General features: G+C 44.4%; 1 protein-coding gene across 1 annotated transcript in view; it reads right to left on the bottom strand.

Annotated features, from left to right (window-relative positions):
* Window positions 1–3502: 3502 nt before the first annotated feature.
* Window positions 3503–18869, bottom strand: part of map1ab (microtubule-associated protein 1Ab) — a 68751-nt gene continuing 53384 nt past the window's right edge. The window contains exons 3-11 of the mRNA XM_070830425.1: window positions 18578–18660; window positions 17698–17835; window positions 15305–17395; window positions 15040–15187; window positions 9058–14952; window positions 8260–8598; window positions 5293–6750; window positions 4087–4319; window positions 3503–3658 (exon numbers count right to left, since the gene is read on the bottom strand). Coding sequence (XP_070686526.1) covers window positions 3503–3658; window positions 4087–4319; window positions 5293–6750; window positions 8260–8598; window positions 9058–14952; window positions 15040–15187; window positions 15305–17395; window positions 17698–17835; window positions 18578–18660 — 10541 coding nt within the window. The remainder of the gene's footprint in view (window positions 3659–4086; window positions 4320–5292; window positions 6751–8259; window positions 8599–9057; window positions 14953–15039; window positions 15188–15304; window positions 17396–17697; window positions 17836–18577; window positions 18661–18869) is intronic.

Below are 18869 nucleotides of genomic sequence, written 5' to 3'. Positions count from 1 at the left end.
TCAGGAAAAGGAAAAAGTTGCAGCTGCAGTTAGTACTGGTTCTGTGTTACTGTTCGTGTGTTTGTTACGGGATCTCGGTTGCTCTCTGACGCGTCAAAAGTCAAACTCGTCTCCTCCTCTGGAGCAGAACCATAACTGAGATGACAATTCGTCAAAACGGACAACAGCATCCGCCCTCGCTCTGCGCTCCCTAAAATTTATGTCTGTCTAGGTTGGTGTGAATGTATTTTTTATTTTTATTTGTTTGTTTTTTTGTTTTTTTTTCCTCTATTGTTTTGATCCAGCAGCATTCGCATGTAGTACCAACTCTACATTCAGAAAAATAGATCTGTATAGTGCATTCAGCTTCTGTATAGTCACACAGTTCAGGATCGAGCGATTCACAGCGTTCTACTGACGCCTTGAAAGACCTCAAGGCCCGGGTTATTTGGAATCTGCCAACTTAAAAACATTATTCAAAGACAGCACAACATTATCAGACCATCCACAAACTCTGATCCATACATCGAAAAGCTTCTTTCTGGCTTTTTTTTGGGCACATTTCCATTGAAGAAGGGGTGAAAAGGACTTTTTGCTTAATCGATCAGTTCACAAACACTTAGGAATGAGATGCTGCCTTCACTGTCCCCTCAGTCTGCACGTCTTAATGTGCCCTCCAGACTATTGTGTGTTTGTGTACTTGTGCGTGACCAGCTGTTTAATACACAGCCTGTATCAAACTCAGACGCTCCCCAGTGGGATTAAAAAAAAGCTATGTGTGCCTCTTACACAGTACATAATGGACAAGCATAAAATTCAGGAGACATTCAGCAGCAACCATGTGAATCAGCGATCTGTGATTTGAAGCAAAAGGGAGGCCGGGCACAGCAGAGAGCACTGAGGCTTTGGAAGATGAGGTATAAGGTAGCGTGAGCGCTCACAGAGAGAGAAAGAAAATGGCACTGGTCCCACAGGCCGACAACGTGCCGCAGCCTTCTGTGGAGATCGCTCCACATTTAGAGTCGGACCGAGGGGAGAGAAGTGAGTGAAGCTAAACTGTGCAAGCAGAGGATCGTCCCTGCTTTAGTTGGCAACGTCCTGACAATCAATCTGTCGTCAAACGCTCAAACAAAGTTTCTTTCTGAACGTCCAAGCCTCGCCGGCTCCACCCGTCCCTGCCCGGCTCTTCCCCCGGCCTCAAATCAGTCTTCACAAACACAACACAAAACAAAAAGAACAAGCGTGTGATGAGCTACCTTGGCAGAAATGTGTTTCTTATTCAGACAAAAAAAAAAAAACTAGACTTGCTCCTCAGCACAAATTTGGAGAAAATGAATCCAGAATTAACTGCAAATCTACTTTCATTCAGACGTAAGTGAAGAAATAAACGTTGGCCTCGTGTAAAATTAAATGAGCTTCTCTGGAATTATCTGGCTGTGAAGAAGCAGAAAGACCTTTCAACTCACTCGCCGTCGTCACAGTCAGAAACAAACCATGCTGCTTAATAAAACCGCTACTCCTACTTTATAACCGCGTCCAGTACAATCATAATCATCACATTCATGCTCATTCCATAAATATTACTCTGGGATTGAGACTAGGTAATTATCTTATATTACAATGGAAAGTTATTTTCTGCTACTTACAGTCACTCTGTGTGCTTCAACTGCTCTACAAACGCTCCCCTCCCACCTCACAGACGTACATTCCTATTTGGTGCAACACCTTGCTTGAAGACATTCATATTGGCTTGAAAGTGGCATCTCGGGATGTGGAATTACTGCTTAATTGGATTGTAGAGCCCCAAAGTTGTTTCCAAAAGTTTGGATAATGTAAGCGTATTGTTTCGGAGTGTCCTGGGAGTGGATTAGATCTGTGTGCGTACAGTATGAACTCATTGGTCCTCTATTCTCAAAGTCATGCACTTGGTTTTCTTTGCTTTTACCCTGGTTTCTGGCTCTGCTTTAAAATGGCTGACACGTCCTTAAAATATCCCCCCCCTCTCTCCTCAACCACAAGCTAAAGGCACATGAAAGAAGCCTCCTGTAACACACGTCATTTATTTTTTTTCCTGAAAAACAGCCCCAATAATAAATATAAATATTGCATTTCCCACTGGCGTAACTCTCCCTCTACTAGCAGACGAGCTTCCATTGCTACATTTGTCAACAGGTCACTGCTTGTTTTTTTTTCTTCCATCGCACTGTGATATAGACAGAGATGGTAAAATGCAGCTGAACAGGAGGAAATGACAGAAATGTTAATTAAACCTTCCTCTCAAATGCGTGATCAAAAAACGCTGCATTCACCTCAGGATCATAATTTTTGCTGCATCATCACAAAATATATCATTTATTGAACATAACCTCTGTGTTATATAGAAACATTTACCCTAAATGTATACTGGAGTACATACAACCAACAAAGACCATGATAAAGACTTAAAGAGGAACCATTACACCCAGCAGAGATATGATTAGAGTACAAACACCGTCCCTTTGCCTGGCGCCTATTGAATTCACTTGAGCATAGACAGCCAAACAGTGTAGTAAACTATCTACACTATACTGCATTCCACACTTGAAGGCTGGCTAAAGAAAGGATTAACCCTATGCAGTTCTGAAAGAGTCCGAGCTAAAACGCAAGCATCATGCACCAGCAAAGCTGTGAAAGCCGAGAAGAAAGATTTCAAACGGTGGCAACTTCAGGCACCTCCTAAAACTTCACCACAAATGACGAGAAGGAACATTTTTTGTGTTTTTTCTTTTTTTTTTTTTTCTTTTTTTTTTTTACATAACATCAATTTATGCCGTTATTGAGTCGATCCAAAAAAAACTACCGTAGCGAGAGCAGAATTGCAAAGGATGAGTTTTGTCGTGTGAATCGATGGATAAACGACGGCTTCAAATTAAGAAACAGAAAAACTTCTACTCTTCTCAAAATACTGTGCGTACAATTCAAACTAATTAATGACCACAGATTGTTTTATCGTGACGTTTTGGAGAAGTTGAGATTTCTTTTGTTTTGGCACTTGCTTTGGCCCTTTGGATGAGAGATTTGCCACTTGGGAGTATTACATTTTCAGGTTATTTGTGATTTAAGAGTTTTAGAATTACACCTTACTAATATATGGTTTAACTGTGGCATCATGCATTTGTCTGGTAGATATAACTGAAAATTATTGGAGTTTTTTTAAATCATAAGTGTTGGTGCTCGTAAGAGAGGTGTGTTTGGGCTGACTGTAAACTCACAGAAGAAAACTAACATGAAAGTATGTGACTATTTGCGTGATAACCCTACTGTCACAGAGAGCATAAACCCAGAGTTTTGACTTTGATTTCACTAACAGAATCTAGTGTGGTTGAGAGCTGCAGCAAATGCGTTTGAGACTGGTACCATGGGAGAGCGAGAAGCTTTGAAGAAGCAGAGAGTTACCGCTCGCTCTCGCTCTACCTCCGGTGAGAACAGATGACGGGGAGGGGGAGGATGGGAGGGAGGAAAAGCACAACGGAGCTCATGAAGCTCAGAACTCGATCTTGCAGGCAGGGAAGGACTCGTCCTGCATGACTACGGTGCTGCTGGACGCCAGAACCATGATGTTCAGGTCCTGCTGCCTCTCGTGGGTCTGCTGGTACCAGTCCCGGGTCACCTCCGTGTCGTGGGTCGGGATCAGAGTCACCTGACGGGGGAAACAGAATGACGGGGGAGGTGAGATAAGAAGATTGATGCCTCTCTCATATCTGTACGGTGACCGTGAAGCTACAGCCAGGAGTTGGTTATCTTAGCTTAGCATAAATAAAGACTGCAAACGAGATGAAACGGCTAATCTGGCTTTCTTCAGAGGTAATTAAATCTGCCTGCCTGCACCTCTAAAGCTCAATAATTAACATGTTTTATTTGTGCTCACTTAAGCTGATTTTCTTTCTCTTTACAGACGGGACTGAAGAATCTCTGAGGATCCTCTGCTGCTGGAGACCATCCACAAGGTAAACTCTTGAGTTTTGTGTTCTGAGTTGCTCTATTATACTGAGCATATATACTGTGGACTCACTTTAACGATGAGACTAGAAAAATGGAGGCACAGACAGACTGATGAAGGCTGATTACCTGTAAATTGGAGCCCCACTGAGCTTTGCCCTCCAGCAGCGCGTCCAGGACTCCACGGCTGGGCTCGCCGCTGCCCGGGTCATTCCCGCTCACCACGTAGTACGCAGCTCGCACTCGCTTGAAGAACTCCTGGTCCACGTTCTTGGCACTGCAGTGGTTGGGCACGTAGGCCAGGTCGACGTAGACGGGTGGTCCGGGGGGGACGGCTGAGCTAGTTTTCTGGGAGTTGTTACCTGGAAGTGCAACAGAACTTACAGTTTACTAAAATGACACTGCAGTAGCAAAGAACTCGACTGAACAAATGACATTTTGTTCACTAACTTGTTTATACTAATCAATTATTCTGAAAAATATACCCTAAATAAACCCTTTATAGAATAATGTCTGTGCTGCACATCCATCTTTCCAATGGGCTGCTGTTTTCTCTTCAAGTTGAACTTCTTGTTATTTTTATTTAATTTAAAGTATATCTTTACACCTCCTAACTTCAAACTAGGTTTTTTCTTTGTGCTTTATTTGATAGTAGACAGTTGAGATGCAAAGGCAGGAAAAAAAGAAGGCTGCGAGAAGGGATGGGATGCAACAAACAACCCAATTATGACCACAGTCTGAACCTGATGTTATCAAGTACAAATTTAGCATCAACCTCCCAAAATAATCACACTTACTGAAACAAAAAAAAAAAAAAAACTTAAGCAATACAAAAAACAGCACTTTTCTGAACGGTATCTGCTACTATGACTAGAATATCGTTTGTTTAGGTATATTTACAATTAGGAGCTTTATCACATTGTTATAATTGGAGTGAATTCACAAACAAATGCTATTTGATAAGCATGAGATGTGACTAATGGCTGAAATTCAATTGGATCAGAAAGTCTTAACATCTACTTCATCTTAATCACTGAAACTATCCAATATCGAGCATCTTAAGTGAGACTCAATAGGATTTAGCTCTGGAAATAAAGATTTTCAATCATGCTTGGTTATGAAATTTAATTCATATAACCCACGACAAATCTTGCAGAGAAGGAGCACAAGTGCAATTAACTTTTTTAAGGCTCAGTTTTCTTTCATTGTGGAGGTTTCAATCATGGGTTCTTTTTTATGGTTTCACATTCTTGTCTGATTTAATGTGTTTTTAATCAATAATTAGTCTGAGGGTAAATTAATGTTATATTGCAGGATGTGGAGACGTTAACACACCTGAACTGCCCTTGACACCATTGACCAAGCCTTTCCCCGGGTTGAGGATCTCACTCCTGGAGCCTTGGGTCTCAGACATCTTGATCAGCCTGGAGCTCCTCTCTGTGTCCTTCCTCCTGAGGGAGGCTGATCGAGGTGAGGCGGAGTCCTTGGAGGTCTGCTTCACTGGAGTGGAGGACCTCTTCCTGACTTCCCCCTTACGAGCGGGGGAGGCTGACTTGGGTTTGCCCCTCCTGAGGCCCTTGGTGGTCTTGTGCTCCTTCTTAAGTAGTTTCTCTGTGCTGCTGTGGTCATTGAGAAGAGCCTCTGGGTCTACCATGCACACATCTGGCTGGGGAGGATGGGGAAGAGGGTCCTTCATGGGGGTGGGGAGTGGATCATGAGTCTTCTGAGCTGACCTCGGTGATGGAGGATGGTGACCCCCCCCAGCTCCAGATGCAGACGACTTGTCCACCGGCAGATGTTCAGCGTCCTCGTCTGAGTCCAGATTGCCTTCGGCTGTTATGGACGGACACTCTTCGGTCTCTGGGGGGACGTCGGAGTCGGACTGCGAAGGCAGCGACTCGCTCACTGATGTAGGAGGCGTTTCCTCTCCAGCTAGCGTCACGGCCAAACCGGAGGGCATGGCGCCGGGTGGCTGGTGCGGCCCCGGTCCAGCGTCTCCATGGTAACTCTGAGTGTGGTGGCGCCTCTGCTTGTGCGACCGTCTTTTTACAGAGTGTTGCTCCTGCTCGTCCTCGTCCTCTCCCTGGGAGTGGTCACTGCGGCCGTCCTCCTCGCCCTCGTCACTAGAGACCTGATGAGGGCTCGGGTTGATAAATGATGGAGAAAGTTCTCCTTTGCGATGTTTATACTCGCTGGAGGAGTAGCCGGGATGGGAGGCAGAGGAGGACGTGGCTCCGGTGTTCAGGTCAGAGGGACGATCAGCCTTTACGGCTCCTTTACTCGAAGCGTCTGAGTAATAGGTGTCTTTTGAGGAAGACACAGCGCTACTGTGGACGCTGGTCATCCATTCCATCGCTTCTGTTGCTTCCTCCCCTTCCTGCTCGTCATCGTCACGATAACCTGGAGGAGGGGCACTTGGGCAGTCGTCAGGCCTCTGTAGAAGCTCCCAATCAGATATACTGCTCTTTCTCCTCACCTCTAATCTCTCCGGTGGCTTATCCAACAAGCTTTTCTCCTCTTCTCTTTCTTCCTCTCCTTTCTTACCATCTTCTGCTTTTTCACAAGTCTTTGGATCAGATATCGACTTCTCGTCCGTGCCGTCTTTACATGTCTTTTCCTCTATTTTCTGCTTGACTTCACTGTCTTTAGCCGTCTCTGTCTTTTCCTCTTTTGATTCTTTTTCTGACACCTTTGCATCTTCCTTCAAAGGCGCAATAGATCCTTTTGACTTTTCCTCTTCTGCCTCTGGTATTTTCTCCTTTTTCTCTTTATCCTCTTCTGTTTTGGATACGTCTGTTGTGGCACATGAGGTTTTGCTAGCACCACTATCCGACAGTGGAGTAACTGAGGCTGTCTGTTGAATTGTTTCCATCGCCACGTCAGGCTTAGATACAACAGTAGTAGAGGTGACGGTGACTGTCTCGGTGGAGTGTATGGTACTTTCTACCATATGTGACTCTGTTATCGATGAAAAAGTCTCTTTTTGCTCAGCCACTTGGATTTTTTGACATTCAATGCGACATGGTACAGTGCTGTCCTCCATTTCAAGTGTATCAGGGTCGTCATCCTCTGCTGATCCTTGGGACACCCTGTCGGAGGAGTCAGCCCTTTGGAGGGGAGAGACATCAAAACGAGGTTCTGATGTGGATAAACTCTCCTGCACCTTTACAGGTTCGACACTTTGCAGAGATGGTGCTGCGGAGGACGTTGTGATCTTACTCTCTAGCATATAAAAACTATCAGTACTTGACTCTGTGTCCATTTCAGGCTTTGAAGAACCACTTCGATCCTCAGTTGGCTTGGCAGTGGTGGACAGGACTGGAGATGGTGATTTGGTGTCGTCAAACGAGCTGGGTAAAGATACTTTCGCAACGGGTTTAGTCACCTCCATGTACTCATCTCTCTGAAACCCTCCAAAGCAGGAGCTCGTAGACTCTGTCGTGAACGATGGCTCCTCTTTGACTAGAGTTACGGCAGAGCTTGATATTGTTGTGACAGTTTGGGGTTTGTCTCCGAGCTGTTGGCTCAAGGGGGCAGAAGTTGAGGCTGAGGATGAGTAACTGTACGACGTGGAGGAGTATGTTGAAGTAGAGTATGTTAAGGTGGTGTACGTGCAAGCTGAGTTAAATTCCTCATGTCTTGTGGTGATATCTAGGCTCTGCCTCTCATCTGCACTTTCTTCTTGGCTGTCTCTTTGGCTGTAATAGTTATCTTCACTGAGCTTCGATAGCTGGGAAGCATCTGAGAGCACAAGGGTTTCTTTCTTATCTTCCTTCAATCCACCTTGACTGTCCTCACTGTAAAAAGGTTCAGAATAAGCTCCAGATCTGCTCTGTCCTATATCAGCATAGGAGCCACTTAGAGGAGGGGGGGGACTGGATGTAGTCCCGGCCATGGACTCTGAATGGTCAGGTGGCAAAGAGCTGCTTGTCAAGCTGCTTGCGGACGTTGGCTGAGAGGTTTCCTTTGTCAAAAAGCTTGGCGATAGAGACAATTTGTCCTCATCTCCTTTTTTTGACTCTTCCGAGGAGATAACATCCTCTGCTGATGACATCCTTCTCTTTGTGGTTGGTTCAGGGGACAAATGTGTTTTGTCTGTGTCCTCTGCTTTCTTTGTTTCAGGAGGTTTTGGGGAATCTGAAGTGAAACAGCTTTCGTCTGTTTTTTTGTCAGCATGTGGGTCTGGTGACAGACTTATTTTGCCCTCATCTTCACTCCTCGTGTCGGGGAGTTTGGATGTGGCTGTATCACCAGGTGTATCATCTTTGAGTGGCTTTGTTTCAGAAGATAGTGGTTTTTTACCGCTGTCCTCCTTGTCTGTCTCGGTGACTTTAGAGGCTGAGGCGTCATCAGGTGTTGGTTTACAGACTGTTTCCTCTTTAAGGAGGCTTGATTGAGGCTTTTTATTTGAGTCTTCTACCTCCGCTAACGTCACACTATCATCAGAGCTACGTCTGCACATTTCTTTTTCAGACTGTTCTCTGGCACCCTTTTCCATATCCACATCACTTAACTCCTCCTCCTCTTCTTCCTCCTCCTCTTCTTCATCTTCGTCTTCATCGTCGTCATCATCAACATTGAAATCTTCCCCCTCTACAAGTAACCTTTTATCTATTAGACTTTCTTTCCCTTCTGGAAAGTCTAACATGGGTTTACAAGTGGCAGAGCTGCTAATTTGACTATTGTCAGATGCTAAAACGTTATCATCAACTTCACGTCCAGAAAACGTGGCAGCAGCTGCAGTTTTTGAACCACTAGAAGTTTCTTCCTTGTCAGAAGGTGATGTTTGCTGAGGTAAAATGTCTTTCTCTGCAGGTGAATGCCGACCAGATGGAGATCCCTCACTTTCATGATCAGAGGACTCCATTTTGTCTTTGAGTGACTCTGCAGATTTTTCTTTCTCTTTTTCTGTTATTTTTCTTTCTGTGAAATCTCCAAAAGCTCCTGGACTAGGTGAAACTTGGGTACCGAGATCTGGTTGGCTCCATGACGGAGAGGGTGTTTCTTGTCTTAATGATGCGCCTGCTGATTGAACACCAGCACTGGTGGAAACCACATCACTTTGTCCTGTTGCCCCTGTTGGAAAAGCTGCTGCAGCACCTTCCTTAACATCCTCTTTCTCTTTCTCTTTCTCTGACTTCTCAGGTTTGTCCTCTTTGGGACTGAAAGAATAAGACTCAGCAGCCTGGGACATTTTGTTATCTTGCACGTCCGTGGATGAAAAGCTCTTGTCAACATAAGGTGTCTCTTGTCTTTCCTCTCTCTCACTCTCTTCCTCTTGGCCTTTCTCTCTGTCTTCATATTTAGGTGAGGCACTTCGGCTGTGGTGGCTGCTCCTTTCACTCTCGGTGAGGGACACCGGGCTGTAATCGACTCTACTAAAGGACAGAGGCTCTTCTTTGTACTGATCATCCAGGAGGAACATGGCTCCTCCAGTCTCTGTCTGGCTTCTTCTGTTATCATCAATACCAATATCAGAGGTGTGATCAAAACCTAAAGAAACTTCACTTTCTTCTCTAGAGTCTGAGTCATGATCCTTCGGAATGGGCTTTTCATATGGATCGTACTTGGACGCACTAAACGTTTGCTTTTCATCTCCAAGGCTTCCACTCACCGTTTCCTTTTCTGAAGTAATTTTATCAACACTTTCCGTTTTTGCTGTGTCTGATTTTACAACCTGAGCGTGGCTGCTGTCGTCAGAATCTTTGTCCAACATGAAATATGAACAAGGCTGTGATAATCCTGGAGAAGCCACCTCTCGCTCTCCTTCCATCTCCCTCTCGGCTTCCTTTCCTGGTTTCTCGTCGAGCTTTGTCTTTTCTGTCGACGGTATCTGTTTCTCTTGCTGTGGGGTTTCCTCCACACTGGACTGGCTCTCAGTGCTAGAAAGTGTGCAGCTCCTGGGCTGGCTGTCAGTGCTTGATACCGTTGACAGTGCTGGCTTTTTCTCTGCTGAGTCTGACACTGGTTGTGCTGTAGCTGCTGGAATATCAGGAGCTGTTTCTTGTTTTGGGACAGAGGTCGTCTCCTGCTTCGATGTGACAATATCAAACGAGGGCTCTGGCTTGGCGAGTGGTGCAGATGTGATTTCTGATTTCACCACATCTTTGCCCGCTTCAGGTGAGAGTCTGGATTCTTCTTTGTCAAACTCTTTGACGTCTTCATCAATGGAGGGCTCCTGCATTGTAAGTGTGGGTATGATCACTGTGGTCTGCTCTGATGTTGGCGGTTTAGTTTGGTCAGTTGTCTTTGGAGTTGGGGATGAGGGCAGACCAGCAGAGGAGATGTCATGGTCTGATTTTCTCGGCTCCACCGATAAAGGTCTGGACCCTGCTCCTCCCATACAAATATCCTCCTCTTCTTCATCTTCCCGGTCTTCATCGGAGGACTGAACCACAAATGCGGGCTTGTAATCTGACTTGGATGCCATTGCTGTGTCTCCTAATACCGTCTGAGCAGGTTGTTTCATGGCTTTGTCCAGGTCTTTCTCTTGTAGCTCCTCTCTTTCCCATTTCTCCTCTTTGGTGTGATCTACATCAGAGGAATCATGCCTTTCTTTCTCAGTGATGTCATCTGTCTTTGTGTCAGGAACATCCTTTTCTCTCGTCATCTTTTCATCTTCTGGTTTTGTCTTTTCATCTTTGATGTCTTCAGTCTCATAGGTGTATTCTTTTTCTTGTTCTTTTTCCATTTTCTGCTCTTTGCTCAGTTCTGCAACGTGTGCGTCATCTTTTTCTTTCCCCATCTTCTCTTCCTGACTAATGACCTTTGCTTCTTTATCTTCTTCTTTTTTCTCCTCCTGGATGTGGCTGGGAGACACACTAATGTCATCTTTCACTGGTTTTAGGTCTTCACTTGTAGTTAAAGAAGTGTCTTGCTGTGTTTCTACTGATGTAGCGCCAAAAGTTTCCTTCTCTTTCTGAGTTCCAGGAAGCTCATCAGAGGTTTCTTCATGTATATGCTTATCACTAAGATCACAAATATCATCCTTTTTAGTTTTCTCCTCTGAGATCTGAGACACAGAAAGATCTACGTCTTTTTTATCAGCCTCCGTAGATTCAGACTCGAGATAATCATCCTTCTCTTTTTTCTCATCTTTGGTGCTAATAGTTGGAGTGGATATCTCCTTCTGTGCTTCCTCTTTGATGGATTCAGCTTTGTGACTGCTCTGTTGGACTACATCTTTAATTTCCTCCTCATCTTTGGCGCTGAGCGTCGGAGCGGACGTCTTCTCTGTCTCCTGTTTAATGGATACAGGTTCGTGACTGACCTGTTGGACTACATCTTTAATTTCCTCCTTGATGGTTTCAACTTTTGATGGTTCTTTCTCTTTTGCATCTTTGGGTAGCTCAACACTGGAGTCTACGTCTTTCTCCTTTTTTGTGTCGTCTTTTTCAGTTTCTTGACCCTTAATTTCCTCCAAAATGGGTTTGTGGTCAGAGACATCACCCTTCTCCTGCTCTTTAGCTTCCTGCGTTTGTATTGGCTTGTCAGGAATGTCACTTTTTTCCACTTCTTTGTCATCCTTAATGGTTTTGACAGAAGTATCATCTATGTTATCGTCTTTCTGCTCCTTAATGGATACAGAATCCAAAATATCAGTCTTTTCTTTTTCCCTGTCTTCCTCTTTGACCTTAATTTCATCTTTGAGGATTTCTTTTGGCTCCTCCTTGATGAGTTTTACATCAGATGTAACATCTTTCAACTCCTCCTTCTTCTCCTCCTCCTCTGCAAGGGGTTTTACACCAGCAGCGTCTTTGCTTTCCTCTTCCTTAGTAGGTTTGATGTCAGAAATTTCATCTTTAACTGCTGCTGTATCTTTTTCCTCCTTGATGGGTTTGATAGCAACACTATGATCAGGAACTGACACTTTTTCTTCCTTGGATAGTTCCACAATGAAGGTTTCCTCCTTATGTACTGCTTTCTCCTTTTCTTCCTCAATCACTGATTTGACAGCAGAGATATCTTTACTGATTTCTCTCTCATTTTCATCTTGCGTGGTGGGTTTAGCAACAAAAATGTCATCCTTCGTGCTTGTTTCGTCCTTGGATGTTTTGACAGTGGATATATCTTCACACGTCATTACATCCTCTTCCTCCATCTTGGTGGGTTTGACAGCAGAAGTGGCATCTTTATCTTTATCTGTTTCCTGTATCTTTTCTTCTGCCACGACAGGTTTGACAGCATCCTGCAGTGTCTCTTTTGCTTCTACTTTGGCTGATGTGGCAGAGAAATCATCATCATCTTTACATACTATTCCATGCTCTTCCTCCATCTTGGTAAGTTTGAGGGCAGCAGCATCAGCTTTACTTTCCTCTTGTTCCTTTTCTTCTCCAACTGTTGGTTTAACAGCAGAAGTATCTTCCTTACTTGGCAGTTTTTCCGTCTCCTCTGCTTTGGTAAGTTTTATAGCAGCAGTATCGTCTTTACTTATGTCTTCCTTCTCGTCTTCTTCTATAGGAGGTTTGAAGATTTGAGCATCACCTTTGCTTGTTGTCGTATCTTTCTCTTGCTCCTCTGAGACTTTGGTGTCAAAACTATCGTCTTTACTTGTCTCCTTCTCTTTATCTTGCTCTGTGGTTGGTTTGGCAGCAAGAATCTCATCTTTACTCACAGTTACATCCTTTTCCTCAGTCTTGGTGGAGCTGATGGTTGAGGTGGCATCTTTACAAATCTCTTGCTCCTTTTCTTCTTCTGCGGTCACAGCAGACTTATCATCATCCTTACTAATCATTTCTTCTTTGCTGAGTTTAGCAACAATGATGTCACCCATCTCTTTCTCCTTTTCCCTCATCTCATCTGTAAAGGGTTTGGTAGCGGACACATCTATCTTTTCCATCTCTTTTTCCTCTTTCTTATCTTCAATCTCTTTGATATCAGGTGTTTCCGTCTCCTTTTTCTTCTCATCTTTAGTAGGCTCAATAATGGACATACCATCCTTCTTTGCCTCTTTCTCTGTCTCGTCAGGTTTGATATCGGTGGCTTGGACCTTTTCGATCTCTTTCTCTTCAGTCTTTGTAGAACTAATATCGACGGCATCAACTTTGTCTGTGTCCTCCTTCTCTGAGACATCATCCTTTTTAAGATCTGTTTCCTTAACCTCACCTTTGGTTTTGAGGTCAAACTCATCATCTGGTTTTGTATCTCTCGGTTTCTCATCATCTTTGATTTGTTTGGTCTCGGAAGTGACAAGCTCCATCTCTGCTTCTTTAGTAGTTTTAACTTCAGGAGTGTGTTCCTTTTCAGGCTCTTTCTGTTCATCTTTAATGGCTCTATCAACAGTGACAATGTCCTTTACAAATGGCTCGTCTTTGATGGGTTTAATATCAGAGGTCTCATCCTTTACTGGCTTGCTCTCTGCTTTCTCATCCGTGATAGACTTAATGACAGAAATGTCTTCCTGGATGACAGATTCCTGTTTCTGCTCATCCTTGATTTGTATGACATCGGAGGTGTAGTCTTTTTCTTTCTCCTGTTCCGCCTTGATGGTTTTAACTGCAGATTTATCATCATGATCATCATCGTCGTCATCTTTCTTGTTATCATCGTCATCCGGGAAATGACTCTCCCTCTCTGGAAATGTACCTGGACCAGGCACTTTAGGTTCTTTTTCTTTGAGTCTGTCCTCAACCTCTTCATCACTTGGTCCAGATGGGATAAGGGAATCCTTCTCTGACACAGGTGGCTGAACTTCTGTCAAAGCTGCAGCAAAAATAGGGATTGTTTCTGCCTGTTTGTCCTCATCTTTTCTTGCTGATGAAGTGTCTTTTTCTGGCTCCTTCATCACTGGAGCTTCTTTGATGTCTTTCTGAAGTGATTTCTCCAAAGATGTTGAAACCTCTTCTTCAAGTTGGTCTGCTTTCTGTTTGTCAACACTTTTTTGTGTCTCTGTTTCTGCATCATCTTTCTTTTTAGTCTCGTCTTCAGCCGCAGTGACATCGAGGACTACCTCTTGCAGCTCCAAATCAGGGAAGACCTTCATCTTGTCTTCCACCGGTGACTGACGAAGCGGAGAGTGAGCTGCGCTCGGTGGTCCAGACTGTGGAGGGGAGGCCATTTTCACAGTGATATCATCTGGACTGAAGCAGCGCTCTTCACTCTCTGAAGTTACTGAGTCTGATCCAAAAGGTCTAGTAGGCACAACAGATGAAACATCTTTAGGTGCAACTGCATCTACATTTTCCTCCTCAACTGGTAGGTGGACTGGTTTGGTATCTTGTACAGACTTTGAAACTGGAGACACTGATTCAGCGAGCTTTTCGATCTCTTTCTCCTTGCCCTGTAATAATTGGGATGAAGCGTAGCCCTCTTGGAGTTTCTCAAGTGAAATGTCAACATTAGGAGTTTGGTCTTCTTCCTCCTCCTCTTCTTCTTCCTCCTCCTCATCGTGAGCATCAGGAGCTTTAGCTGCCGTTTTCACTTCTGCGATAGGAAGCTGTAAGTCAGGGGATGGGGACTTGGATTGTTTGTCCTCCTCTAGAGAAGGTGGTGAAAGAGTTCCTGCAGAGAGAGGCTGCTCTTTGCCTTGGGTAGCGTCAGGTGGGGTTGACAGGGGCGTGGGGGTTTTGGGTGGTTCCTCAGCTGGTGTAGCTGCGACCGATGCCACAGATTGGTCTTCGGCGATAGAAGTGGGGAAGGAGGACATCTTGTCATACTCTGTGATGGACGTAGCAGAAGAAACATGCTCTTCTTCTGCCAGAGGAGCAGTGATTATGTTGGTGAACACAGATACCTGCTCCTGCACACCGGGAATAAAACTTTTGTCTGTCATAGCTGCAGCTTGCATCTCCCTCATGCCATGAATGTTTACAAATGATCCAGTCTGATCTGGAACAGAGATGTCGTAGGAACCAACATCGTACTGGAGGTGCGGTATCCTCTCCTCTGCCTCCTCGTGAATCTCCTCGTCAGAGATGGTCTGTTCTGTCTCAGAGTAGCCGGGAATGGTCTCGTCTTGGATGTAGGACATGGCTTCGGCTGCAGCGGCTCCTTGAGCTACTGAGGTTATTGGAGCCGTGGCCCCTCCAACATGTGAGAGGTAGCCCTCCTCCTCCTCCTCCTCTTCTTCGGCTGCAGTCAGACTTTCAGTGATTTTGCTTTCAGTCACCATTTGTTCTTCAGCTGCATCTTCAGGTTTGACTTTAATCTCTTCATCTGCTATTACATCTAAATCATCTACCTCCTCCAATTCAGCTTTCTCCACTGCTTCCTCCTCCTCTTCCTCCTCCTCCTCCACCGTGGATGGAGTCATCTGTAGCTCCTCTTTTGTCACAACCTTAGCTGATAGCTTTTCGGATTTCTCCATTTCTTCAAGCTCATGCTTCCTGTCAAGCCCATCATCCTTTGCCTCCTTCCATTTTGATTCATCTTCCTCTTCACCTATTCCCATGTCCTCTTCCTCCTCCTCTTCAGTTTTCTTTTCAGCAGCTGGGGCCTCTTCTTCCTCCTCTTCTTCTTCCTCATCCTGAGATGCTGCTCCCTCATCTTCAAACTTTTGAGCCTCTTCCAGTTCGCTCTCTTGTGCCGACTCTTTGTCTTCAACTCCAGCCTTCACTTCTGGGGCTGATGCCTCCTTTTCTGGAGACTTTGTGCCAGGTGGACTTTCAGATACAGCTTCATGTGGTTCCTGTGTCTCTTGGGTTTGTGCTGTCGGCTCCAATGAAACCTCATCGCTGTCTGCTGGCTCTGCTGATACAGCTACAACTTCAGCTTTTTTCAGTTCCTCAAAGTCCTTGCTGAGGTCCTCAGGAGTCGAGGGTGCAGAGATGCCCTCAACAGTTCCATTTTGTACTGGTTCAGGTTGAATAGTTTCAGGTTTTTGCTCTTCTTTCTTCGGTTCAGCCTTTGTGCCTTTGATTTTTCCAGTCTTCGCTTTACTTGACACTTTAGCTTTATGTAATGTCTTTCTGACTTCTGGTGTGAATGGCTTTAGGTCAGGCTTTGTAATTTTTCTCAGCTCAGGTTTGGATGTGTCCTTCTTTTTGTCTTCTTTGGACTTAACATCTTTCTTTTCATCTTTTTTTGCAGAATCATCTTTCTTGACTTTCTTGATCTCTTTCTTTTCCTTGTCCTTCTTCTCATCCATTTTTGACACCCTTTCCTTAGGGTGCTTTTTTAGGGATTTTTCCTTCAAGAGTTTTTTCTTTTCTGGCACATCCGTTTTAGATTTTATAATTTTAGTAGGCTTTTTCTCCTCCTTTTTCTCCGATATATTTTCCTTCACAGAGTCACTCTTTGCCTCTGTGGCAGCTGACACATCATCTTGTCCTTCAGTTTCTTTCTTTGAGGCCTTTGCAGTAGTCTTCGGGGAGGACTTGAGGCTCTCTTTGCTATCTGTTCTCTGTTTTAACTTGGTTTGTTTTATAACAGAGGGAGGAGCTCCTGAGGCAATGTCCTTTTGTGTGGCTACTGGATAGCGCAAGAAGTCAAGGTGCTTTAATTTTTCTAGCCCCTCAAGGATCTTGTTTTGTGGTGCATTCCCAGGGAACAGCACTCTTACAATCTTTTCTGCAGGGTTGGCAGGGAGCCAGACGACTAAGGCTGTAACTGATGTCAGGTAGGGCACAGATATTTCTCCTTCTTTCCCGTTGGGCAGCACAATACCAGTTTTGGCCTTGCTGTTGCCAGCCCACTTTTGCATTAAAAATTGCATCTCTTTACTGTCTTTGACAGGGTTGAGAATATACATGTCTAATCTGCCCACTCCCATCTTGTGAAATAGCGTAATGGGCTCAATGGTGTTGCTGACCACTCGAAAGAGAGGCTCCGGTTTGATTCCTAGTTTGTTAAGATACTGCAAAGTCAGTGAGGCCTCTTCGATGCTGCGTTTCACTTTAAGATTGGATTCTGGCATACGAAGCTTCTCCGGCACGTTGAAGAACACCACACCTAGTTCAGGAGAGATCATGTTCTTCATCCAGTCGCTATAGTTGGTGGAGCCCTGAGACTGCTCCTCCTCCTGTTCTGCGATCTTCCTCTGGAGCAGCCCATTGATACCTGGGAGATTGTCAGCGCCGATGTGTGTGAGCAGAATCGAATCAATGCGGTCCAAGTGACGAACCAGCTTCCAGAAGCATGATTTTCGTTCAGAGCCTCCATCCACTAAGATGTTGAAGCCATTCACAGCAAAGAGAGCAGAGTCTCCTCGTCCGCCAGGGAAGATGTAGCAACATGGCTTGGACAGTTTCAGGAAGCCTCCGGAGGTTGGCGGCTCCAGGAGGTCAAACGGTGAAGGGACGTCGACCGTCTCAGAGATGTACTCTGTGAACTCGGTGACGCCCTCCATCTTGAGGAGAACAGGCTCAGGGTTTAGTTTGTATTCCAGGAACTCCCGTAGGATCTGCTGCTGTCCCAGGGAGCTCCAGCCCACCTCCCCGCGGCAGGACACAGTAAGTGTAGCCTGCTGCTTGGGGGCTGCTGTGCCCAGTAATTCACTGACCTGCCGGAGAGACACACCCAGATACAGCAGTCAGTGATCAATGCATAGATGTGGAAAACTTGTGTTGTAAAGACATTAAGGAAAAAAGAATGATAGATACTCTTTGTTTCAAGGAAAAGCGTTAAATATTTTTTAACAAAATGTTAAAATGTTTGTGTATTTGGCTCTTTTTGCCCACAACGCCAAATAAAACATCCCTAAAATGAATCAAAGCGTCTACCTTTACTTTCATATTCAACTATTAAATCATACATTTTTCATCAGACTGTTATAATAACATATATATATAAGATTTGACTCACCCCAGGATCAGTAAGGACTCGTAAAAAGGTTTGGTGGGTGAAAACCCCAGTTTGAAGAAGAAGGCCACCGTGATCTGAGCTCTGGCCACTCAAGACCAGAAGCTTGTGTCCTGCCGAGTCTGTGACTAGAGACTGGATCTGGGACACAGAGAGAGAGAGAGAGAGAGAAAGAGAGAGAGAGAGAGAGAGAGAGAGAGAGGGGGAGACAGAGGACAGTTAAAGGAGAGACAACACTGCCAAGATAAAGAGACAAATACGTGTGTCACTGACAAAGACAGATGCACTTTAATTGTGTCAAGGTTGAGAAGATTTGGCCATGAATTTTTTGCATAAAATACAGAAAAGTCTAACAGACAGAAAGGTCAGCAGTCGTTTTTAAATATATATCATTAACTTATGTGAAGGAGGTAATTTACTGGTCATCTCATTTTTCCAATATGTTTTTGTACTGACTGACTGTAGCTCATCCAAACCTGTCAGAACCAACATAGCAAGCTTCTTTTCTTTGATCAGATATTTCCTGATTGAACTGATATTTCTGCCTGTTTTTGTGCCTTTTTTTAGTGCAGTCCCATATAAGCATATCCACAGATTTACTGGGATTAGTATATATGCATCTGATACATAAAAGAAATTGCAGTGTAGAAATGACAAAGATATGATTTGACATCATTTAGAAACATTACATAGTAAAAATCAAGTATTTTTGGCCTGTAGGAGAAACTAATAATTTTGGTATCAGTTAAAAAAAACTCAGATATTATATTGCAACTATTATTAATTTATAATTAATAATTATTTTTGGGGAAGGAGCATGCAAATGTGTCAGTCAGAGTAAATGTACATGCATTTAGTCTGGAACAGAATATATTGACGGTACCTCTGATACAACAGTGTCTTCTGAGGGGTTGACAAGCACAACAGTTTCTAGGACATCACTTCTGTGGTGGAGAGTTCTTTGTCCTGCAGGAGAAGATTGAAAACACAAAGTTAATCTTACACGAAATAAAGCACCCAAGCCTGGGATTCAACTCCATCGAGGCCCGAAGGTTGGACGAGGTAAACAAGCCGACCGACACTGTTGCCAGACACTCTGCCGTCTGGCCTGAAGACATCCCGCTGGACGACATCCAGACCCGATCTGAAAACCCTCTTTGAGTCAGGGAGACTTA

The sequence above is a fragment of the Pempheris klunzingeri genome, chromosome 5 (assembly GCF_042242105.1).
Source record: "Pempheris klunzingeri isolate RE-2024b chromosome 5, fPemKlu1.hap1, whole genome shotgun sequence".
In the NCBI taxonomy this organism is placed as follows: Eukaryota; Metazoa; Chordata; class Actinopteri; order Acropomatiformes; family Pempheridae; genus Pempheris; species Pempheris klunzingeri.
The sequence above is the reverse complement of the archived record's forward strand: the minus strand, read 5'-3'. Positions and strand labels throughout refer to the sequence as shown.